At 58.5% G+C, this 24,191-nt stretch overlaps 1 protein-coding gene across 7 annotated transcripts; it reads left to right on the forward strand.

Annotated features, from left to right (window-relative positions):
- Positions 1-1,416: 1,416 nt before the first annotated feature.
- ALS2CL (ALS2 C-terminal like) lies at positions 1,417-23,623 on the forward strand. Of its 7 annotated transcripts, none has more exons than XM_081246823.1 (28): positions 1,417-1,482; positions 2,149-2,564; positions 5,377-5,502; positions 6,272-6,470; positions 6,802-6,867; positions 7,314-7,479; positions 7,988-8,119; positions 8,825-8,944; positions 10,370-10,428; positions 10,572-10,638; positions 11,083-11,279; positions 12,327-12,392; positions 12,825-12,923; positions 13,014-13,175; positions 13,910-14,021; positions 15,147-15,224; positions 16,069-16,199; positions 17,402-17,575; positions 17,730-17,826; positions 17,991-18,148; positions 18,737-18,805; positions 19,725-19,898; positions 21,126-21,168; positions 21,770-21,799; positions 21,999-22,060; positions 22,168-22,317; positions 22,611-22,707; positions 23,125-23,623. In XM_081246823.1, the coding sequence occupies exons 3-28, from the start codon at positions 5,400-5,402 to the stop codon at positions 23,182-23,184; spliced, it is 2,871 nt and encodes a 956-aa protein (XP_081102949.1). In that variant the 5' UTR covers positions 1,417-1,482; positions 2,149-2,564; positions 5,377-5,399; the 3' UTR covers positions 23,185-23,623. The 7 variants fall into 7 exon arrangements, with proteins under 7 accessions (XP_081102949.1, XP_081102948.1, XP_081102953.1 ...); XM_081246822.1 differs by having other exon boundaries at positions 2,149-2,271; XM_081246827.1 differs by lacking the exon at positions 22,611-22,707 and having other exon boundaries at positions 2,149-2,271.
- The last annotated feature ends 568 nt before the right edge of the window (positions 23,624-24,191 follow it).

Here is a 24,191-nt window from a genome sequence, read left to right on the forward strand (position 1 = left end):
AAGACCAGCCCCCAGCCTTCCAATTCCCCTAGATGTGGCTGAACAGGAAATCTAGGCTCTGAGGAGGAAGTCAACGAGGTGCTTCTCTTCCTGCTTGAGCCCAGGCAGCACTGCCTTCCCTCAGCTACAGGTACAGATAAGGAAACTGAGGCCCAGAGAGGGGGAAGGGCTGGCCCAGAGACACCCAGCACAAGATTAGATCCCTCCTGCTCAGGGCCTGGCCTGCCTGCCCTGTTTGTTGCCAAGTGGTGGGACCATACGCTCCTGGATCACCTTGCTCTCTCCACATGTGGCTATGGCCACTCTTCAGCCCTTGGCCCTTCCTCCCAAGGCCCAGAGACCTCTTGCCTGCCCACCACAATGTGCCAGGCCACTCACAAACCCGCCAAGACCCTGCTCATCTGTGAAGGAACGCTTGCAACCCGCCATGTACTCCACTCCACTGGGGATCTCTCTTCAGCCTGGCAGGACGGGGCATGCCTCCCACCAGCTCAGACTTGAGTAGAGCATTGGTGGGCCATCCTTTCTGCATTTCCACTGCCTGTCTCTGGATGGGGCCTCTCGGCCTCAGTGTTGTCAGCCGTGAAAGGGGCAGTGATGTGGGTCATTCCCTGGAATCCGCGTGCCTCGGTAAGTGAATGGAGAACCGGAGGCAGACAGCAGACTCCTTTGTTACAGGCTTGAACCGTGGGCCCTCCCCCTGGCGGGAGGTCCGCTGGAACAACGCTTCCCCGCCACCTTTTCCAAGGTCGCAGGCCCTGGCGCGCAGACAACCGCTGGCTTCACGCTCTACCGGGCCATGTTGAGACTCAGGAGTGCGGGCAGGGGACTTCCCCAAGGTCATTCCGGGGTGGCCGCTGGCCACGGACACCCTGCCCACCGGGGGCAGCCTCGGTTTACCCTACTATCGGCCACAGATTTCACGAACCCACCTGGTGCTCCTCTCGTGCCGGCCCCTGTGACTGGTGCGGGCGGAGGAAGGTCACCGGGCTGCACCTAGGCCCGCAGGGAGTCAGAATGAGGGCGGAGGGGAGGGGAGGGGAGGGGGATTGGAAAAGACCCCGCCGGGACGAGGAAACCAAGACTGCTTCCTAGACACACCCCGGCTCTCCTGGGCGTGAGCAAGAGCGTGTGCGTGTGCGTGTTGAGGGGAGCGAGGGGCGGGTCAAGCTCCCACCTCCTCTCCTCCTTCTCCCACCCCTCCACTGTGTCCCAGGAGACTTCAGACCCTGGAAGACAGCAGACTGAGACTTCAGGAGAGCCCTAGTGCGCGAGGCAGATGGACGCCAAGCCCCGCCTACTTCCAGGCAGGCCCCCGTCCTCGACTCGGAGCGGTACCCTGAGGCGAGGCGGGGACTGGGTGGGGTGGGGGTGGAGTGGCCTTCGGGGGCGGGGCCTGCAGGGGCGGGGCCGACGTGGGGCGGGCGTCCACGAGAGAGCGACCGCGGCGGCTTTCCCGGCGTGAGCCCCTGCGCCGCACAGGTAAGGGAGGGGTGGAGGTCGCGCGTCTGGGGTAGAGCCCTTCTGCTCCCCGCCCCTCCTCGCTCCAGGCGGGACTTTAGTCTCCGCTCCCCTTCGGGCCGCCGCGCGCCGCCCCTCCACGACTCCTTGGTCCCCGGCAGCACTCACACCCGGGCCGTCCGAGTTTGTCCGAAGGTCCCTCCCTCCCAGCGGGGTTCAGCTTCGTCCTCCCTGCCCCTTGGTCACCCTGTCACCACAGGACAGCCTCCCTGGGCCCGTGCCTGACACGAGGGCAGACACACGTGGGCAGTGCCCAGGGGCTTGGCCTGGGCTGTGGGGCTACCCCGCGGGGCCTCACCCAGCCTGAGAGACTGCCAGGAGGAGGTGACGCCGGCTAGTGTTGCTTGCAGTGAGAACGGCATGGGCAAATACCTGGTGGTGGGAACTGGATCCCATGTTTGGGAAATTCCAGTGACTGCGTGTACCTGGCCAAGAAGAGGAAGGAAAGCTGTGAAAAAAGCGACCAGAGAGATTGGGATGGTGGGGGGTGGGGGATGGGGTCTAGGACAAGAAGCCTGAAGCCACGGAAGGGCAGAGGAAGGTTGTGGGGGTAGGGTGAGGGTAGAGGCCCAGGTGGAGGCTGGGACCCGTCAGCTGTGACAGTTCAGCGCCCCCTCCCTTGGGCAGCTCCTCCCTCCTCTGCCTACCACTGAGTTTGCTGGATGATCAAAGGGGGTTCCAAGGCAGCCCAGGAAAAAGCCTCCACAGCAAGCAGCACTTCCTTGCCTGTCCAGACCAGGAACTAACAGAGTGAGTACCATGACAGGGTGTGGCCCAGGGGCCTGAGGGGCCAGGCCTTGGAGGAGGCAAGGGAGAGAGGGGCCCAGCATGGACAGAGACCAAGAATGCGAGAGAGAGAGAGAGAGAGAGAGAGAGAGAGAGAGAGAGAGAGAGAGCGAAGGTCTGGCTGCTGGTTAGATTACCACGGGGACTGGCAGCTGACTCACCTGGACACGCCAAGACTAGCCAGTCTTTCCTCACCCCGCCCCATGGTGAACATGAAGGCTGCCTGGGAAGCCTAGGTACTTGCTGTGTGCCCTAAGGTGAGTCGCCCAGCCTTTCAGGTGAGCTTGGTGGGACTGGGAGCCAGAGGCCTGGGTCTGAGCCCTGTACATGCTCTACAGTTAGTGTCCCTAGGCCCTCCCATTCCTTTCTGGGCCTGCTTCCACATATGTACATCATGTGCAGTCTGCTACTAAGGAACCTTAGAGCTGGATGGAGTGAGAGGGTAAGGAGGCCATGCCCTTAACCAGAGAGGAGTGGGTTGGAGGTGGGACTGGGGTTTGAAAGGGGAGACTCCTGCCGGGTGCCTGTGGTGTTAGGTTCAGCACCTCTTCCTCCTCTCTTGCCAGTGTACACACTCAGGCACACTCAAGCCTGGCCTGGTCCCTGCCCTCACGCTCTCCTCATTGCCTTCGGGATGAAGCCCCAGAACTCCCTAGCCTGGGAGCAGAGGCTCTCGGGACCACTCTCTAGCCTCAGCTGCAGTCTCCTCCCCACCCACCGTCTCACCAGCCATGTTTAACCTCTGGCCTTTCCTCTGGGCAGTGTGACTCGGTTTCCTAGGGTTAGAGATCCTTTTGGGGCCACAGACCTGGAAGGGTCCCAGAGTAGTGTTGCCAGTTTGTGTCGGTAAGACTCATCCTTAGGGGCCCCAGGCTGCACTGAGAGATAAGGGAGACTGAAGAGCAGGTCCCCATACCCAGAGGAGCTCCCCTCCACCGGTTTATCCTTTCTAGGGAGGACTAAAATAGTTTGAAAAGCTGTGATTTAGTCAGACCTCCATTTCACAGAGGAGGTGATTGAAGCCCAGAGAAGAGCAGGGCTCTGGATAAGCTGGGGCATGGCCAGGGCCGAATAGCTGGGCAGAGGTCAGAAGGGGGTCCTGTGGGAGCTGCTGAGGTATGAGCCAGGGGTCCAGGGTAGGGGAGCTTCTGCCAGCCCCATGGGGGCAAGGGGAGGAAACCTAAGGGGGATAGGAGCGCCCTGGGTATGGCATTGGTTGGGGTGGGCCCCAGGTAAGTGTCAGGGATCTGATGTGCAAGGCCTCGCAACAGTGAGTTATCTGCTGCAGGTCCCCAGCTCACCCTGATCTGGTTCCTAGTCTGTACCTCCCATCCTGGCTGCACCCTCCCCCCCTCCATCTTTAGCTGGTGTCCTCACCTCTCAGCTCAGATCCCGACAGACTGCCAGCTGAGGGTGGAAAGGTCACTTCCCAAAGGGTCTTTCCATTCCACCAGTTTCTGGAGATATGGGTGAGGGTCAGATGGGCCCAGGCCGCACTTGCTGTACCCCTGACTCCTTGGCTGTGTTGTCCTGGTATGTCTGAGCTGACTTGGAGCAACCCTCCCCCAGTCCTCCACAGGGGGCTGGGGCTGCTGCAGGGGGCCAGCAGAAAGAGAAGGCTGCAGTTGGGTGTCCAGCCATTTCTCCTTCCTGCTTCTCCCTCCCAAGGCCTCGCCCTCCTGAAGCAACAACAGCAGGAAAGGTGGGGCAGGAATGCCTGGGCCTGGGCCCTTGGCCAGAGTTCTGAGGCACTCATCTCACTCTGCCCCAGAGCCAATTCCCTGGGAATTGTAGTCTCTGTCAGGGGCCTGGAATGCCCTTTGGTGTCTTTGGGGTTGGGTGGGGAGGGATGAGACCCCTTCCCATTTGATCCTTTGGGTTTGTCTGTATCACCTCATATTATGTCTACAGCCCCACCCAGGTCAACCAACTCAGAGCCTCAGAGTGTCACAGTCGGAGAGAGGCTGAGTCTGAGGGTCTGGGGTTAAAAGACTCTCTAATTCTCAACCCTGAGACGTACAGTCACGTAATCTGGGCAGATGACCTCCTTTGCCAGGTCTGGTAGGAGAGGGCTGTGTCTGATTGGAGGATGCAGCCTGGCTATGTGGGTGGGTTTGAACCCAGGCCCCTTGCTCCCCCTCCCTCCAGTCAGGAGGCTGTGTTCTCAGGTGATGCTGCTTTCTTGGAGGGTCCCGCTTTCCAGGGCAGGAGGTCCAAAGACCTGCCCACCCCCATGGCCCCCACGTCTGGAGTAGAACCTGTCCTGCAGGTTTTAGGGGGGCATGAAGTGTCTGGCTCCTGCCCACACTCACCTCACCCTCTCATGGCTTGGAATCATCTCCTCTGAAACTGTCACCAAGTCCGTGTCCCCAAGTCTGACTTTGAATCCCATCACTCCCCCACTCTGAGGCGCTCCATGGCTCCTCTGTTAGCCACTTAGGCAGCTCTTGGTGGGCCACCTGCAGAGCCTGGGCCTTCATGCCCATGAGCCTTTGCTCTCATGGTTCCCCCACCTGCATGCCTTGTCCTCCTCTCTGCCTCTTTATTTCTTGCCCATCCTTCATGGCTCCAGCAGGAAATCTCCCACTTCCCCCAGACCTCTCCTACATAGCCCTATTGGGTGACAGGGGGTCCTGAGCCATGGCCTTGAGATAAAGGCTGTGCTCCTCCGAGAGTATGTCCTTGTTTCCAGAGAGTCAGTGGAGAGAGGGCTAGGTTGGAGCACTACTAGATGTTACTCTGAGCCCTTGAGAGCCATGGTGGGTGTTTGAGCAGAGGAATGAGCAGGTCAGAGGGCTTAAGGAGCATCTGCCTTTTTGGTAAAAAATAGATGCTTCCCTTGGCAGTTCTGAGCCCTCTTTCCCACTCCTTCAGGCTCCCCTCAGCTGGGCCCAAGTGGAGCATGAGCAGGGGTCACTGGCCAATTCAGAAACTCCCCTTTGGGGTGACAGGGGCTCCTTGCTCAGTTCTGAGGTAGGGTGGTCATGGGCCTTGCTTTTGGGCATATGGCCTGAGAGGGCACCCTGCTCCCATGGCTGCTATTCGCTCTAATCTGTGCTTGGTTCTCAGGCCCTGAGTCTGGCACCCTGGCCATGTGCAGCCCTGAGGAGGCAGCCCTGCTGCGGCTGGAGGAGGTCTTCTCAGCCACACTCGCACGCATCAACAGCTTTGTCCTCCAGCCCCTTCTGGAGGCTGGTGAGTTGAGGGGAGGGTGGGGGATGCAGGAACCGTCCTAGGGACAGGAGTCCTCCCTTGTTGGACCTTCTGAGCTACAGCTTTCTCAGCTGCAAATGGGAGCGGTGACATTTGGTGTGGGTGTCTTTGGATGGATCCAGGGCCCTCACCCCCAGTTGCTGGCTGCTTCCTTCTCAAAGGGACCCCAGGGAACCAGGCTGTGAACCCCATTCTAGCCCAGACCTGCTGTGAATGGAGACGATGTTCCATCTCTCCCAGGGCACAGGCCTGGATTCTCTGCCTGAATTCTTATCTTGCTTTCACCCAGGGCATGACTGGAAGGCAGGCTGCCCGGTTTACAAAATGACCTTGGGCAGGTGCCTTCCTCTTGGGGGCTGTGTTGGTGCATCTGTGAATGGCAGGAGACTACAGGACCCTATGGACTCCACGTTCTGGACCTGAGGAAGCTCTGAAACTCAGGGGGAATTCTTGTACTTGGTGGCCCTAGGTCATCAGTGCTGTCCCTGTTTAGTGAGGAGGTGGACACGTGCCCCTGTTGAATCCACAAGGGTGCTGCCCACTGCTGTAGCCTGCCCATCCCTTGCTGAGCTCAAGGGGGCACATGGGCTTCCAGTTCTGTCCCAAGGACCCCAGGGATGTGGGACCCTAGCTGCAGCTCCAGGGCTAGGGGTGCTGCTGGCCCTCGGGTGACCACCAAGGGCCTCTGCGTGCTGCCTGGAAGGCGGAGCGGCCCTGTTCCCCTCACAGTGTGCTTGTGCTCCTGCCCCAGCTCCAGAGCCCTCAGATCCCTGGGGCAGAGAGTGCCTACAGCTCCTGCAGCAGCTGCACAGGAGCTCCCAGCAGCTGTGGGAGGTGACGGAGGAAAGCCTGCACTCACTGCAGGAGAGGCTGCGCCACCCGGACTCCATCAGTCTGGAATCCCTGCTGCTACTGCACAGCGCTGACCGTGTCCTGCAAGTCCACGTGGAGTAAGATAGCCGAGGCGGGGCTGGGGCTGGCACTGGGACTCACCTGGGTCAGGGCTTTGGCAAAGGTCTGGGTTCAGCCCTGGGTTTGGGTGTTAGCCTGGTGGCAGGCTCAGGCACCCCAGATCTGAGCCTGGTGGCCTCCCAGGGAAAAGAGACTTTGAGTTAGAATTGTCTACTTGGGTCAGTTAAGACTGAAGGTAACCAGTGCCCAGAGCCAGGCCCTCAGGGCTGTAGCCACTCAGTGGGTGGGATCTGGGGACACCAGAAGGGCAGGGGCTTGGGTCTGGAGCTGAGGGTTGGGCTTGCTGGGTGTCCCCTGTGCTACCTACAGGTACATCGAGTCCTACACAAGCTGCGTGGCAGTACAGGCCTTTCAGAAGGCAGTAAAGAGGAGGAGGTGAGCACGGAGTGCGGCAGTGGGCCTCTGAGTTGGGGGTGTCTGGGAGGGAGGGCTTGGGGAAGCCTCGTCCCCAGAGCAGTGAGTGTCACAGCCCGGGACTCATCCTGAGCAATCCTGGCTCTAGCAATTACACGCTGATCCACACTGAAGAGAGGGAGGGAAGCCTAGTGAGGCTGTGAGCAGAATCCATATACCAACTAACAGGAGTGACCCTGGGGTGAGGAAGCATTCCTAATTGCTACTCCGGGTGGGCTCTAATCTCTGAGATACTGCTACCAAATCTCCAAGAGGGTCACTCAGCCACTGTTTTTCTGATGGGAGAGAGGTTTGGGCTCTGGGACTGGTCCTGGGATCTGGGGGATTAGCCAGGGCAAGGGGGCAATGGTGGCAGGTGTGGGAACAGAGGAGAGAGTGAAGGGATGTGCGGCCCTCCCTCCACTCAGCGAGTACTGGCAGGGCCAGCGGAAGGCGCTGCGGCAGCTGCTGTCGGGCATGAGCTCAGAGGGCTCAGTGGGCGCAGCGCTGGTCCAGGCTCTCCGCCAGCCACTCACCCATCATGTGCAGCAGTGCGTGCTCCTCCTGCTGAGCCTCGGGGACACTGTCGGGGAGGTAGGTAGCAGGGGTGATGGGGAGTGGGGGGCAATTGCTGGTTATCAGGCCTGTCTCCCATGGGGAAGTGGAGGGATGGGAGAAATGGGCCTCTGGCTCAGGGAACCTGCCTACTCAGGAACCCTGGTTTGAGAAGGACCTGGCCATGCCTTGGGGACATGGTCTTGTTCTGGGGGGTTTGAAGGGACATGTCCTTGCCCTGGGGTATCTGAGGTACATGGCCCTGCCCTGGTGGAGCCAGCAGAGACCCAGAGAACAGATGTAGAATCATGTACTGGGTGTGAGGACACATGGCCCAGCCCCAGCTGGGGGAGTCATCGAATGGTCCTAAATCCCCTGGAAGCATCCTCCTACTACCAGAGGAGGGGCCGGCAGGGAGAAAAGGGAAAACTTAGACTTAGACCCAGACCTCCTGACCTGCTGGGGCCAGGCCAGGGCTGGGGCAGTCATCACAGGGTGGGAGAGGATTCTGATAATAGCCCACCCCAGCTGCTCTGTCCCCCTACAGCGTCACCCCACCCGGGAGCTGTTGGTGCACGCAGCCACCGTCTTTGGGAACTTGCAGTCCTTCATGAGGCAGGAGCTGGACCAGGCCATGGCCACGCAGGCCCTCTGGCACACTCTGAGCAGTCGGCTGCGGGTGAGTTCGAGGCCTGAGGGGCAGTGAGGGAAGGGGTTGCCGTCCGGCAGGGGCCCGTTGGGTAGCTTGAGCTGCCTGCTGCATGCTCCATGCCTCAGCTTCCCCACCTGGGTTGGGGGGCAGTGGCTAAAGCAGGTGTCTGTGATGTTCCCCTGTCCAGCCATCCTCACCCATTTGCTGAGCACCTCCTGGGCTGGGATGTGAGCTTCTGGCTCTGGGGAAGAGTGGTCAGCAGAACCGACCCTCTCTCCTGGGATGTCACTGAATGATTGCACCCCTGAGTCACTGCCTGTATTGCCCCTGCAGGAGGGAAAGTCCCCTGTGCTCTGACAGGGCGTGACAGGCTTGGGGCCCAGTGCAGCAGAGAATTAGGAGGACAAGTGAAGGGGACAGGAATTGCCAGAGAGAGGCAGGGATTGTAGAACCCTGGGTGAGAGTTGATGGGGGCTTGGCTGGGGCCGTGGCCTGAGATGGGGTGGAGGAGGACAAAGTAAGGCTTCAAGAGAAGTTGTGCTGTTCTGCTGGGTATAGCCAGGAACGAACCCCCCTACCTTGGAGCCCCAGTGCCCATCACTGACCTGGGAGCCTCCAGGAGATGCTCAGAGTGTTGGGGGAGGTGCCTGGGGCAGAGGCGGGCAGTGGACTGGCCAGCAGCATCCAGGACAGAGGTCCCTGAGCCTTGCACCTCCCTCCTCGCCTCACCAGGATGTGCTCTGTACCCCCGCTCACCGACTCTTGCAAGACAGCCAGGACATACCTGTGACGGTCACCCCGCTGAGGGCAGAGCGTGTGCTGCTCTTTGATGATGCCCTTGTCCTGCTACAGGTAGGGTGGGGCTGGCCAGAGGTCTTGGGGTCACAGTGGGGGTCTGGGGGCTGGTTGAAGAAAGGAGTAGGAAAGAGACATGTGGCTGGGAGCAAGAACTTGGGCCTGGGGAGGTGATGGGGGCAGAAAGGCAGAGTGCTAGGGTGGGGGCAGCAGGTGGAGCCATCCCTGAAGGAGTGTGGGCTATGGAGAAGGGCTCTTCCAGTCTCAACTCTCCACAGCTGGTATCCCTGTTGAATGTCTTCACCTCAGTTTCCTTATCTGTAAAGTGGGACAGTTGTCAGTTTGTCCTTCTGCAGATGGCAGACAACTCCTAGTTCTCTTCCTCCAATAGGAGAGGAACCTCAGACAATGGTCATAGGTGGCCCATAGTGGCTGAGGAGGGCTGCGTGAACCATTCAGGGCACATGCAAGGCTTCTAGAGAGGAGTTCCATGTAGCAGCAGTGCCCGGGCTCTCGGCATTACAGAAGTCAGGAGGGGGCCAGTACTAGGGTTTGGGATTTGTTATGTGGCCCATAACCTTGGCTGTGCCTAGTTCCCCCTGAACTTGTATTGCCCTTGTGATAGCCAGAGCACTGTCTTCTCTATCCCCCTAGAGTGTCAGCCTGGAACTCCCCTGCAGATAGGGAGGCTGAGGCCTAGAAGGGATGCTACTTGCCCATCCAAACCTGTGTCTCCTGAAGCCTGGTTTTGGGGTTTAGATTCAGTTTGAGTTTCCCTCCACTCCCGATTTCACCCTCTGTGCTCCAGGTACACTGACAAGTTACTGTCACTAAAAGGTGCTGAGCCCTTTCCCACCTCGGGACCTTGGCACGTCCTGTTGTCTGTGCTGGACCCTCTCTTGTCCTGGCCCATGTCTGGCACACTCCTCCTCCCCTTCAGGCCTGGGCCTGGTGCCGCTTCCACCTGTGTCTGTTGCCAGGCGAAAGGTCACTCTGCAAAATCTTCCAGAGGAAGGGAGGTTTGGTCTGTCTCTCAGAGCAGGGATGACATTCCAAGTAGAAGGAACAGCACATGCAAAGGTTCAGGCTGAGGAGAATTTGTGGCAAACTGGAGGAGGCCCGGGCAGTGGAGGGGAGTGGTCTGTGTGATCTCAGGTGTCAGGCTCAGCCGTAGGGACCTTAGGGAGGTTTCCAGCAGGGGCTAACAAGATCCACGCTGCATTTCTAGAAGACCACTCTGAGGGCCCTGATGGAGCAGAATGTCGGGGGTGTGGGAGGCTGGTCCTGGGTTTGTGGCCAGGCCCTCGGGTGGGAAGGGAGGTGGAGGAGCTGCCCTGGAGATGGGGAGCCGGCAGGGGTGGTGTGGGACTCAGTGCTGGGCGTACCGCACTGAGCGTGCTGGGGACACCCTGCTGCTTGGGAGCAAGGCCAGACCAGAGAATAGGTGAGCGTCTTGCCCACCTGTTCCCCCTCTTCTTCCAGGGCCACAGTGTCCACACCTTTGATCTGAAGCTGGTGTGGGTGGAACCTGGGCAGGACAGGTGAGCACCCCCATCCAGTGACACCCCAGGCCTTCCCTCCCTCTACCCCATGTAACCTGCCCACCCCCGGGCTCTGACTTGGGCTCGCCCTCAGCACCCTCCTGGACAGAGCTGGAGCCTACTCATCAATTCCATCTGTCTAGGTGCATGTTTCACCTCCTCACTCCTGAGGAAGAGTTCTCCTTGTGCTCCAAGGACCCGCAGGGCCGGGTGAGTGTGGGCGGACTGTGAATTCGGGGAGTGGGGTCAGGGGAGTGAGGGAAGGCGACAGGAAGGTAAGGGGAGGGCACAAGTATACAACCCTGGAGGCTCGTTGGGAACGTCAAGCCTCTGGAGTCATGGTCAGAGTGAGTCAGGGGTCAGCCTGGGCTCAGGCATCAGAATGCCGAAGAGAACAGGTGTTTTTCTCTGTGAAGCCAGAGTTGGGGCCTGTTTGAAGGTTCTGTTTGGCCTCTCTGGGCAGGCCCGAAGCTGCAAACAAGTATTCAGGTCTGGATGATGCCCCAGGGAGCAGTACAGGAGCTGTTGGAGGTCCCCACAAGTGATAAGAGTGGGGTGTGGGTAGGGTGATACCTGATGCCGCCCCAGGAGGCTTCCTAGAGGGGCTGCCTCCAGCAGCAGTGGCCTGTCCTGTGTTTCCCTGTCCCCCCGCAGGTGGTCTGGCAGTGGAAGGTCACCCAGGCTGTGTGCCAGACCTTGCGTGGGAAGAAGGACTTCCCGGTGCTGGGGGCGGGCCTGGAGCCTTCTGAACCCCCCACCTGCCGCTGTGGAGCATACACCTTCCGTGCGGAGGGCCGCTTCAGCCAGGCCACCTATGAGGGCGAGTGGTACTGGGGCAGGCCCCATGGCAAGTGAGTGACCGAGGCTCTGGGCCAAGCAAGGCAGGGATCCTCCTGGGAGTCTGAGGGGCAGACAGGACCCATATGGACCTAATTGCCTCGGGGCATGAACCAAAGGCTGTTACCCCCTGTGGTGAATTCTGTTTGTCCCCCAGAGTCTCTCTTAAGTCCTCTTGGATAGGACCTGGCCCACTGTAGGTTTGTGCCAGATACAGTCTTGATGACAGTGAGGCTACCGAGTGTGGGTTACCATTCTGTTCTCAGGCGGGTGGAAGAAAACTTTCGTGTCTACATAGCATTGTCTGGTGGTGGTAGAAATGTTTTGCAGACATTCTGTCTTCATCAGTCCTTACAAGAATGCTCTGGGGGAGTGTTATCACCCCCTTTAGGTGATAGGTGCAGAAGCTGAGGCCCAGAGACTGGCATGACTTTCCCCAGGCCTTAGGGCAGGTTCTAGGGTGAACCTGGCCTCAGTTGCAGGTCGACACGACCCCACAGGCAGATAGGCTTTTGAAGGACATGGCCCCAACTTGTGCTACAGCTGGCAAAACCAAGGCCCAGAAAGCAGAAAGGACTCGCCAAGTTTACGCTTGCAAGCATTCCACTTGTTTCTGATACCCTGCCTGCTTCCGGAAAGGGCTTGAGGAAGCTTATGAACAAAAACACAGAAAAAGCAATGCTGTGTCAGAAGAGGAGACAAGGATGGTAGAAATCCCACTGACTAGCACTTGGCTTGAGCTTGAAGGTTAGCTCTGAGCTTCCTGTTGGTCAAGGGAAAAAGGCAACCTGGATGCTTCCAGAGCTCTCCCTGCTGGGTGTGGAGCGTACTCTGTGAGGCTGCTGGGGCCATTGTGCCAGGAGTAGAGAAGGGCTGAGAGCCCATGTGGGGTCATAAAGCTCTGAGAAGAAGACCGAGTTGGGGCAGAGTCCAGTCCAAGGGGGATCGAGGCCTCGGAGAGAGTCTGCAGCGGAGGCTGGCTGGGGGTCTTGTGTGTGTTGAAGGTCTGGTGGGTCTGATGCCCATGGACCTGATGCCCGTGGACCTCGACTGTGTTACAGGGGAACCCTGAAGTGGCCAGACGGGCGGAATCATGTGGGGGATTTCTGCCAGGGCCTGGAGCACGGGTAAGGCTGGGGCTGACACGGGACTGTGTGGTGGGCAGGCAGGGAGTGGTTTCCACCCCTCTCCACTGTCACCAGCCTGGCCCCATCCTACATTCCCAAACCTCAAGCAGAAACTTGGAGGCCATGTGGTCCAGCTCCACTCATTGTCCTAAAGGGGAAACTAGGCCTGAGGAGGGGGGCAGGTCATGGAGGGAGTGGTCCAGGGCCAGAAGGCCCTCCCAGAGTGCATGGGGGTTGGGGTGGAGATGGGGTGTCCTGAGGGGCCCTTGGGAACAAGATGGGGCTCAGCACCTCTCAGATTCTCCCCATCATCTGAGAAGGCCCCTTGGAAGAGCAGGGACACTCCTGGGCATGGAGGGGGTGTGACAGGTGTCTTGGGCCAGGGCTGTGGCCCCAGTGCTGACTTCCCTCCCTGCCCACCCACACTGACAGCTTTGGCATCCGCCTGGTGCCCCAGGCCTCCGAGGATAAGTTTGACTGTTACAAGTGCCACTGGCGGGAAGGCAGCATGTGCGGCTATGGCATCTGTGAGTAAGTGACCCTTGGCCTGATGGTAGGACAGGCTCGTGGGACAGGCTCGTCCTCTGGGAGGCAGGGCCAGCTATTGGTGACCCTCCGCAGGTACAGCACCAGCGAGGTGTACAAGGGCTACTTTCAGGAAGGCCTGCGGCATGGATTTGGGGTCCTTGAGAGCACCCCGCAGACCCCTCAGCCCTACAGGTACACGGGCCACTGGGAAAGGGGCCGGAGGAGTGGCTATGGCATCGAGGAGGACGGCGACAGGTGAGTGCTCGGCAGCCCGCACCAGGATTGAGGGGCAGAGAGGGCCCTCACAGACCAAAGGCCTCAGGGCACGGGGTCCCTGTCATCACTGGGTCCATTCTGTCTGTCCCCCAGAGTCTCTCTGAGGCCCCTCACTTTCTTTCCACTCCCTCGGTTGTTGCTGAGGCTCAGGATGAGAGACCCCGACCTTGACTGCAGGAGCCCCCCCACTCTGGCCCCTCCCTACGCTTTCAGAGAGGAGTTTCTGACCCCCTGATCTGGTCCTATCAAAGGATCACAGCCCTTCCAGGCTCTCTGGGCTGAGACAGAGCCCAGTGTCCTTGGCCTGACATTTGAGGCCTTGCCTGCTCCTTTGACCTCATGCCTGCTATGCCACCTGTGTACCCCCCAGCCTTTTAGACCACTGAACATCCCCACGTATCTATCGTACACTCCTACCTCAGTGGCTTTGCATATGTTAAATGGCACCCTTACTCCATCTGTCCTTCCTGCCACCTCTCCCGGGAAGCCTGCCAGGATGCCCTCCCCCAGGCAGGCTCCCTTCCTCCTCCACCCTCGTTCCTCTTGCGGGTCCTCACCTCACCTGCCCTATGTCTGACTTGAGTGGATTCAGGCCATCTCATTGCTCCTTATCTGACCCCTGCCCCCCACCCCGGTCCCATGCCAGCAGAACACACAGAAGGTGCATGGGAACAATTCTGATCCAACTCTGGCCCTACTCTCTCCTCCCCCAGGGGTGAACGCTATATTGGCATGTGGCAGGCTGACCAGCGCCATGGCCCAGGGGTCATGGTCACCCAGGCGGGTGTCTGCTACCAGGGGACCTTCCAGGCAGACAAGATGGTGGTGAGTACAGTGACCCACGTGTGTCCTGAGCTACCGTTTCCCTGCTCTGGGGGGGCTCCAAAGCTGAACTGAGACTGGTTAGGGGTGGATGGGGCAGGAAGCGGGGTTCCGACTTGCTAGAGGGAGCCAGAACCTGGGCAGGAACCCAGTTCTGCCACCTACCTACCCTGGCCTTGGCCAAGTCCCTGCCCCTCCCAGCCTCAGTTTTCCCATCAGCAGCTCAGGTGAACTACTTACCGTAATGACTCACTAAAATAGCAACAATGAAGTGCATAGTAATGAGGATGCCAGCAGCCTCTACTACCCATGTTTATAGACCCCTAACTGGGTGTCTAAGCTCTGGGCCAAGCCTCCCAACATGATCTCATGGGATCCTCCCAGTAGCCCTGGGGTCATGTTATTGTCCCTAGTGTAAAAGTGACAAATGTGAGGCTCAGAGAGGTCAGAGAACCTGCCCACTGTCGCATTCTGTTGAGTGTCAGAACTGAGGCTCAAGCCCAGGTCTCCCGCACCCGGGCATAACCCTTACCTTCTGCCTCACCCACACCCTGCCAGGTGCTTGGCACATAGTGAGGCTCTGGCCTGATGGCTGTTAACTGATATTGTGGCTTGTTTGTCTATCTACACTTTGTCCTGGAAAGGATTGAAGGAGGAAGAAAAGGTAAGAATAGGCACATAAAATAGATTCAGAAATAAGTAGAACATGAATTGTATCCCATTTGGTTCTGAGCTTCCGGGCAGCCAATGCAGCACAGGAGCCTGATCAGCTCCACTGTCCCCGGGGTCAGTGACAGGGAAGTGGGGATGGTTCAGGAAAAGCCCAGTACTTCCTGAGCTGTAGGTGGGAAGGAAGGGTCCCCCAGGAGGCTTCTTGAGAGAGGCTGCTGGAGGGGAGGAGCCAGGTCCCAGGATGTCGGTCAAGGTAACCCAGGGTCGAGGTCCATGGGCCTTGTGCTCAATGCTCAGAAGGCCAGGGGCTGGCATCCCACCTAGGCACAGTCCTGGGAGGTATGGCAGGGCTCAGGACCCTTCTGCCCATGGGTCACTGCCCACCTCCCCTCCCCACCGCCAGTCTTCTGGCCCTTCCTAACCCACTGCTCCTACCCTCCCCGCTTCCTTCCCTAGGGCCCAGGGATCCTTCTCACTGAAGATGACTCCTTGTATGAGGGCACCTTCACCAGGGACCTGACCCTCGTAGGGAAGGTGAGAGCCACTGAGACCTTACTCCATTCCCTGCTGAGACCTTGACTGGGGTCTATAATCTCCCTGCTTGGATCCAGGGCTGAGTGTAGGTAGAGCAGGTAAGGGAGGGCCTCTCCCATCTCCACTCTAGGGGGTGGGTACAGTGACCATTCCCTGCTGCGGAGGTGTGATTTGATTAGGTGTGAGTCAAGAGGGGATAGGTAGGCTTGCCTTGGGTGCAGAGGGTGCTGGTGGTCTCCTGGCTGTGTCCCCTCCTGGCCCCCAAGATAGGGATCCACCCCCTCCACCACCACCATCAGTGCCTTGGGCAGGTGCCCCTGGCGGCATTGTCCTTCAGTATGTTTCTGCCTGAGCTGACCTCGCAGAAGGCAGTTGTATCCCTGCTGGGGCCTTTGGAAATGTGGGGGCTATTTGACTGGCGGGTACTATGGCATCTAGTGGATGGAGACTAGGAATGCTGTAAATGGAACAGTCCCATGCAGCGAGGAATTGCCCCTCCTCAAGGCCGGTAATACCTCATGTCCTCCCGAGGCCTCTGCTTACTTCTGGACCCAGTGGTGGTCCTCCCCACTCTGACCTGTGAGTCCCTTCTCTGTCTCCCTCGCCGTTTCCTGCCTCAGATATGAACCCTTTGGTGGTGGGCACAGGCAGGGGCTCCTGCAGGGGTCGAGGATTATGAGCCCCTTGGGGTGGGGCAGATTGAATGGATGGTGGGAAGGCCATCCATCAGTTTCTATTCTCTGTGACCCGGGATGGACAGGCATGAGGCCTGTCATGATGGGATGGAGGGGCAGCTGGACAGACAGATGGACAGACATCCCTGCATCCATCTCCTGGCTTCCAGGGCAAGATCACCTTCCCTAATGGCTTCACCCTGGAGGGCTCTTTTGGCAGTGGGGCAGGGAGAGGACTGCATACCCAGGGTGTGCTGGACACAGCTGCCCTCCCTCCAGATCCAGGCAGTACCTGCAAGAGGTGAGAGACTGACCCTCTGGCCTGTGTATTCTGAAACCTTTCTGGGGGGTGTGTCTGTGTGTGTCTATGTTTCTACCCTAAAGGCTCAGGTCTCATTAGAACGGCTTTTCTGTACCTCCTCTTAGCTCTTTGGAGAGTTCAGAGAGCTCAGGTCACATAACCCTTGTCAGAGACTCTTGGAATTAAGGGCTATGTGACGGTAACTCCACGTGCTACAAACCTGGAGAAAAATACTATGTGTAGGCTTTGCTTAGACCCTGCTTTTTTTCTAGGAAGGGTACAAGACAGTTTATGAAACAAAACAAACAAGAATAAGATAGAAAATTAAAGTGTGAGTTGAACTTACAAGAAAGGGAGGTGCAGATAGGCCTTATAATCAAGCATTAGCCTGGCTCTGAGTTCCCTGGCAGCCAGGGTAAAGAAGGAAACTTACTAAGTGGAATCACTGTCCCTCCCTATCATGGGGTATTTGAGAAGGGGATGCACTTCTTCCCTATGGGGACAGAGTTCTTCCTTGGAAAACCGTGGTTCAAGTGGTGACTCTTACTATGTCTGTTGAGGTGTGGGTGGTGGTTCTAATGGTGCCAGCCAGCATTTCACATGTTGATTACTTGACACACTGTCCCTGCATGTTTCTTTTCCCTGACAGCAGGAGCTAGAAGTGGATGGCAAACCCTAGGGGTGTGAGCCCGGGTCGGGTGCAGGTGTAGGAAAATCTATGAGCGTGACATGGGAGAGCAGTGCTCCATTAGACACTGCACCAGACACACACACAGCCAGACCCCTAAGCCTATTGGCTGAGACAGGATCAAGCTCAGGAAGGACCCAGGTGTGGTAGGAGGGAGAGCGGGGTCCCGTGGCGGGGGAGTCCTGGGATTTGGGCCCTGGTCTCTCTTAGGCCAAGACCCCACTCTCTGGACTTGGCCTTCAGCTCTCCAGATCTTTCTGTTTCTTTTCCAGTGCTCTGTGTGCCCCTGTCTCTTTTCTCTACCGTGGAGTAGATTCTCTCTGACCCTTCTCTGCCTCTCGTTTCTCCTCCTGGAGCCTTGGAGGTCAGGCTGCTCTGCATCCCCCGCTCCACCCACCCTACCTGGGCCCTGACTCTGGGCCAGGCTGGATATCCCCACCTCTCCAAGGGCTGGACAGAGTCCTGTCCAGCTTGGCTCCATCCCTATCCATGTCCCCCACTGCCTCCATCGCAGGCAGCTGGGCCTGGGCGTCTTCCCCGTGGAGAGCCGCTGGCAGGGCATCTATGGCCCCTTCCAGGACTTTGTTCAAGCCGGCTGCCCTGGAGACCTGCAGGAGGCCCTGCTGGGCTTCCACGTGCAGAGCTCAAGGGAGCTGCGCAAATCCCAGGAGTACCTGTGCTGCGAGAGGTGAGGCCCAGGCATGCGTGGGCGTGTGCACCCATAGGGCATCCAGAGCTCAGTGTTGGGGTCAGTGGGCTCTGAGTGGGCCAGGGGAGGAAGGCTTCCCAGAGAGGGCAGGCCTGGGCGTGGGTGAGAGATGTGTGTGTGTGTGGTGCCCCAGGACCCACCCCGAGGACCACGCAGGCAGAATGGAGGACATCCTGGAGGAGCTGCTGCAGCACCGGGCACCCGAGGCCCTGCAGCAGTGCCTCAGGAAGGTAAGGGCTCCAGGGGAGGGTGCTGACCAGAGGGGAAGGCCTGCCTGTGGGCCCTTGCTGAGAGGGCCTCGATGCTCCCATCTAAGAAGCGGGGTCTTGCGTGGGCATGCTGTGCTCCAGCCCACGGTGCTGAGTATCTCTTTGTTGCCTTTGCACCTGCCCAGGCCCTGAACAACTCTCTGCATCCCCTGGGAAAGCTGCTCCGGACTCTGATGCTGACCTTCCAGGCCACATACTCGGGCATTGGGGCCAATAAGCACCTGCAGGGGCTGGCGCAGGAAGAGGTGAAGCAGCACGCCCAGGAACTCTGGGCCGCCTACAGGTGAGCTTGGTGGCACATGGGGACAACCACTGCCCTGTGACCCCAGGGCGGGGGGTGGGGGGAGCTGTGCCGTTTCCAAGCATCAGCTTTGCCTGGCGCCCTGGGTAGGAAGGGTGCCTTTGCCTTGGGTCTGGATCGAGAAAAAACAGAGGGTGGGTTGGTTAATATGCAGCTGGTGAGCATAGGAGTTAGAGGGTGGGGAGGTGATAGCAAGGCCTGACTGCAGCCAGAGTCCAAGCCGCAGCCAGGCCCTGGGCTAGCCCTGACCCCAGGAGAACTCTAACCCCACTGCAAGCTGAGCCTGACCTGGGCTCAGACACCATCTCCTGTCCTGTCCCAGCTGAGCTGTGACCTCGTCAAACACTATAAACTGAAACTTTAGATGCTGCAGTTAGTTCTGTTGTTGGGTTCCAGGACACTCAGGCAGACATCCCGTACTCCCAACCTCCTCACTGCTGGGGTTTGGGCCACTGGGCTCTGCAGGCCTCAGGCTCCATGGTTCTGGGGGTGGAGCCCACCTGCCTGGCCTTTGGTGACTCCCATTCTGTGGGAGATGGCAGCCATGCCGCCCCTCCCTTTGGTTTGCAGGGGTCTGCTGCAGGTTGCCTTACAGTGCAAGGGCCAGGCCCCAGAGGAAGATGAAGATGCAGAGACAAGGTGACTGCCCCCATTAGGTCTGTGGGGTTCTCTGCCCTGGTGCAGCCAGGCTCAGGTCCTGGGAGTCCTTATACCTTTGCTTCTGGGCCCTCCTTTTGGGGGAAAAGGGTATTTCTTGGGAAATGTTAAGGGTTCATGCTATTGATCAAATATTGTTCATTGACCATTCAAGAATCAGAATGATCCATGACCTCTCTTCCTTGAGCAACCTGGGGAGGGGCACCGTCACAGTGCATCAAATGCATCTTTGTTCTAAACATGTTATCCCACCCTCATCTCTTGGGTGTATGGAGGGTGAGCAGCTGCCTCAGGCACCTCCTTCTCCCTGTGCACAGATGTGGAAACTGAGGCCTGGCAGGGGCTGAGCCTGAGGTCACACAGAGCAGGAATTAAGTGGGTCATTAAATCTGTCTCCCCAGTCCTCCGAGACCAAACCTTACAATTTGCCTTCAGATTCAAGGCCCAGAGATCCTGATCAGAGAGGTCTTTCTGTTACTGCATTGCAGAAGGCATGGGAAATGGGGTTAGACATTAGGGAGAACTTCCCCCTGAGTCCTAGGAAGTGCAGAAAACTAGGAGGCAGAACTGGACTAGCTTGGAACGGCTGCTGAGAGCTTTGTTGCAGGTCACTCATCTATCAAGGCCCTGGTTTTGCTTTCAATCAAATGGGGATCAAAATTCTGCCTCAGCTGCCATATTGGTTCTCAAAGTCAAGTGAGAGCGTGAGGTAGTCACAGATGACAACTGGTTGTGAAATGACTGAGAACAGGCTGGGAAGGGTTTTCTCCGGGATGGAGGAGGCTGGAGGCAGGAACACTGTGGTGGGACAAGGAGTTCTGTGGGCTCTTTGAGGGGCAGCCCAAGTAGATCCCCACGCCCACCCTGCTGACCCTGACCTGTCCTGGTGGCTCTCACTCAGGGACCTGCAGGTGCACAGATTGGTGCTACCCCTCGTCCTGCCCAGCTTCTACTCGGAGCTCTTCACTCTCTACCTGCTTCTTCATGAGAGGGAGGACAGCCTCTACAGCCAGGGCATTGCCAACCTTAGCCTCTTCCCCGACACCAAGCTGCTTGAGTTCCTGGACGTACAGAAGTAAGCCTCCCCACCACGACACGTTTGCCAGAGTTCTTGTGTAGCAGAGGGTACAAACCCAAATTGTCTTCAGCAAAAAACCGGGGAGGTTAATTGGCTCGTGTACCCATGAAGTTCTAAGGTGTGGCTGGATTCAGGTGTGGCTGGATCTGGGTGTCCAGCTGCATGATAAAGGAAGCAACTTCTCTCTTTCTCTGTTGGGCTCTCTGGCTCCCCCGTATGGTGACAAATACGGTACCAGCCACTCGAGGTTTATATTCTCCCAGCTCAGGCCCCACAGGGAGCTGGTGTCTCCTTCCCAACAGCTCCAGCAGAGCCTCTGAAGTTCCTCCCTGGCTTGGCTGGGGTCTTGAATGTGCCCCTGAATGCTGGCTGTGGCCCAGATTGGTCAGGCTGGCCTCAATATCTACCACTGGGGCTGGGGCAAGGTCGCCTGCTCCCAGCCCTTGGACTGAGAGTGGGAGAGGGGAGATCCTCAAGGGGAAACTGAGGACTGTTCCGGAAGTAGGTCAGGGCCTCCCTTCCGCCCTCAGTCATCAAAATGTTCTTTCTCCTCCATGCCCCTTTGATCCATTGATACTACCAGTGTTGAGGGCATGAACGTACTCTCTCCTCCCACACCTGGTTCCCTCTGTCTCAAGGTGATGGCGCTTCCCATTCCCTTTCCTGCCAAAAAACCTTGTTTCCCCTTCCGATGTGGTGAATGTTTCCTGTATCTGACCAGGCACCAGCCCAGAGACCTGGTTGTCCATGGCTTTGCAAGAGTCCCTCCTCCCCCCACCTCCTGCTGCCTCAGTGCCGCCTCCTCCATGCAGGCCTCCCTGCTCCATTGGCTCTACTTGCCTTGCGTGGCATCCCTACTTCTCGCCAGCCTGGGCCAGCTCACTGAGCCCCTGGAGCAGTCTCCACCACTGAGCTCTCTGGCCTGACCCCCAGGACTTTGCCCAGGAGGGTCCCCTGGCCTGCAGCACTTCCCCCTGTCTCCTCATTGTGTCCCAGTCCCACTCGTGTTTTGGGGCTGCATGGAGGGCTGCCCTCTCAGGGAATCTCTCCTGCCCTCCTCTTGCCTGGGCTTCACACAAGCGTTCCCAGATGCCACTGTGCATCCCCTGCCCCTTTCCCCTGCTCAGCCCTCCTGGGGGACATGGAGGTGCAGGGAATTTGCCCTCTGACCTCAGACCCCACACCCTGGTCCTGGCAAAGCTTCCCATCTTGCTTTAATTTCAGGCACCTGTGGCCCCTCAAGGACCTCACGCTGACGACCAATCAGGTGAGAGTGTGGGCCCATTACCTGCCCAGGAGAGGGAGGCCTGAGCCTGAGCCGGGCCCCCAGCTTTGCCCAGGCTTCCGAGCAGCTCTCTGTCTCATGCTCACTGGTCAGAAGCTGCATAGGCGGGTGAGGGAGGAGATGGCAGCCTTTCTGCACTGTTCTGATTTCCCGTGTGGGTGAGTGTACAGCCACAGTGACCAGGTTCAAGCATAGGTCCCACCCTTTTACTGGCTGTACGACCTTGGGTGAGATACTTGATCTCCGTGCCTCAGTTTTCCCATCTGTAGAAGTAGTCCCTGATGCAGTACTAGTACTACCTCATGTGATTGTTGTCAGGTGATGTGGGCCAGAACACAAGGGGCATTGGTTCTCAAAGTGTGTTTGCTGGATTGGCAGCATCAGCATTGTCTGGGAGCCTGTTAGAAAATCAGATTCTTGAACCCATCCCAGACCTACTGAGTCAGAAACTCAGGGATTGAACTTGGAATTTGTGTTTCAACAAGCCCTGGGACTCAAGAACCATTGACATAGAACTGGGCGGCACCCAGTGACCATTGACTGTTATGATTCTTATCTTCTTTTTCCATTTTGATCCTCCCAGCCTCCTGGAGACCATTTACCCCACTTTACAGTTGAGTAAACTGAGGCTTACAGTGGATCTGTGACTTGCCCTGGGTAACTCAACCCTCTGGGCAGAGCTGGGCTGAAGCCAGTGATGGGGAAGGGGGTGGGTGGTGAGGGGCTCAGGGGCCAGCCCTGACCCTGGGAAAGAGGAGGTGACAGAGCTGGGGGGCTGCGGCCTCATCTAACCCACTCCCCCAACCATGCAGAGATACTCCCTGGTCAGAGACAAGTGCTTCCTGTCAGCTACGGAATGTCTGCAGAAGATGATGTGAGTCCACACCCCAGGGAGGGTGGGCGTGGGTGGCAGGAGTGTTGGGGCCCCTGGTTGGGACTGAACCTGAGGGCCTTGATCTGGAGCCAGCTACCCTGCTGCAGCACCACGGTGGACCCCCGGGAGAAGCTGGAGGTGCTGGAGAGGACATACGGGGAAATTGAGGCCACTGTGTCGCGGGTGCTCGGCCAGGAGCACAAGCTGCCCATGGACGACCTGCTGCCGCTGCTCATCTACGTGGTGTCGCGTGCCCAGTGAGCCCCAGCTGGGGGTGGGCTGCAGGAGGTTCCCTTCCCACCCTGCCTACCCCCAACCAAGACATACTTCAAAGTCTTTGAACATGGGGGTTTATGGACACAGCCCTTTTTGGTACACATGGGGAAGCTGAGGCCCAGAGAGGCCCACCCAGGGTCCTGTGGGTGCCAAACTCAGAGCAGGGACCACACCCCAGGTGTCCAGCCACCCAGGCCAGAGCTCCTTCCAGGCTGCTGGATGCCTGTCCCTGATAGGTCCCCTTTTCCCTCTCGTGGTGGCGGTGGTTCTCCAGAATCCAGCACCTGGGAGCCGAGATCCACCTGATCCGTGATATGATGGCCCCTATCCACACAGGAGGCCTGTATGACTTCTTGCTCACGGCCCTGGAGGTGAGGGACAGAGGCGGTGGGCCCAGGCAGAAATGCCCTGGCCACTGGGGCAGACCCCTTTCACCCCAGACACCATCACGGGGATGAGCTCAAATTCACAGCTTCTGTGTGTCTCCATGGGAAGGGTCCTCACAGAGCCACTGCTCTTGCCCTTGTTAAAGGGCTGGGTGGGGGTAGGTGGGCACAGTGCATCCCGGCCCTCGGATCCCCAGGGCTGAGTGTGTTCCAGGCTGCATCCCTGAGCACAATAGGAGAGGGAAGGACCCATTTCCTTGCAGACTGTGGCTGAGGGCTGAGTTGGAGACACGGTGGTCCAGGCCCGGGAGGTGGGTGCACCCCAGTGTCAGGCCCTAGAACCTGTGCATGTGGCTGAAGCGGGCAGGCCAGCTGGCTTCAGCCTCGTCTCTCTCCCGCCAGTCCTGTTACGAGCACATCCAGAAGGAGGACATGAGGCTGCATCGCTTGCCCAGCCGCTAGAACTCCAGGGAGCTGCGGTAGCTCGGCTTCTCCTGGACAAACCGCAGAGCTGAGAGGGGCTGCCGTGGAATTCCCGTGGAGTGAGCGTGGCCCACTCTGGCCCTTGTGGCCCACAGGACAGAAGGCAGGATGAGCCCTGGAGGTGGCTCCTGGGGGAGATGAGCGTTTAATTTCTCGCAGGGAGATGCTGCTGCTGTCCTGACTGGGAGGAAGGTGAGGGTGGTGGGTGGGGCCCCAGAGCTGGTGGCTTCCCCTCCCCCTGCCCCCTGCCACTCTCCAGGCCAGCCTCGGATGACCTTCTTGACCTGCAGCCGCTCATGGACTGGGGGCAAGGAGCCCCTGGCCTCTCCTTGCCTCCCAGTTATTGAGCCTCTCTGGGCCTCAGTGTTACCATCTGTAAAATGGTGGACTACATGGTCTGTAAAGGGCCTTCCATCCATCTTGCTGACTTCTGGCGTCCTTCCGTAAGTCTGACTTTGGTCTGTTGGGCTGTAACTGAAGTTCTTGTGTCTCGGGTGGTGTCATTCCATTTCTCCTCTGCTGGTCAGAGGCTCCAAGCTGCTAGTGATGGCTCCGTTTATTGGGCTTTTTTCCCATGAGTTGTTTCCTGTGGACCTGCCTTCTTCCCGACTGCCCCAGGGCAGAGCTGGCCTCTCAGGGCTACAAGGCAGGAACAGCTCCAGCTCCACCCTGACCTGCTGGGTGGCCTCTGGCAAGGCCCTTCCCCTTGCTGGGTATGCAATTGAGAGCATGGGCTTGGGGGTCTCTGAACTACAGTCCACATATCATGGCCGTGCTGGAGCAGGCTGGGGGCGGGGGAGGAAACTCACCTTGCGTGCCTCACTGCCAGCAGGTGCCAAGGGAATTACACACCTATGACCTCTGTGGGCCTGCGTGCAAGAGGGACAACGGAGGCACGAGGTTGGCCTATGCCCTGACCGATAAGCACCTCTGGCTTAGGACCCCAACAGGAGTTGGGGAGGGAGGCATTGGGAGCTCCTTTGCCT

Source organism: Mesoplodon bidens, assembly GCF_964165515.1.
Source record: "Mesoplodon bidens genome assembly, chromosome: 10".
In the NCBI taxonomy this organism is placed as follows: domain Eukaryota; kingdom Metazoa; phylum Chordata; class Mammalia; order Artiodactyla; family Ziphiidae; genus Mesoplodon; species Mesoplodon bidens.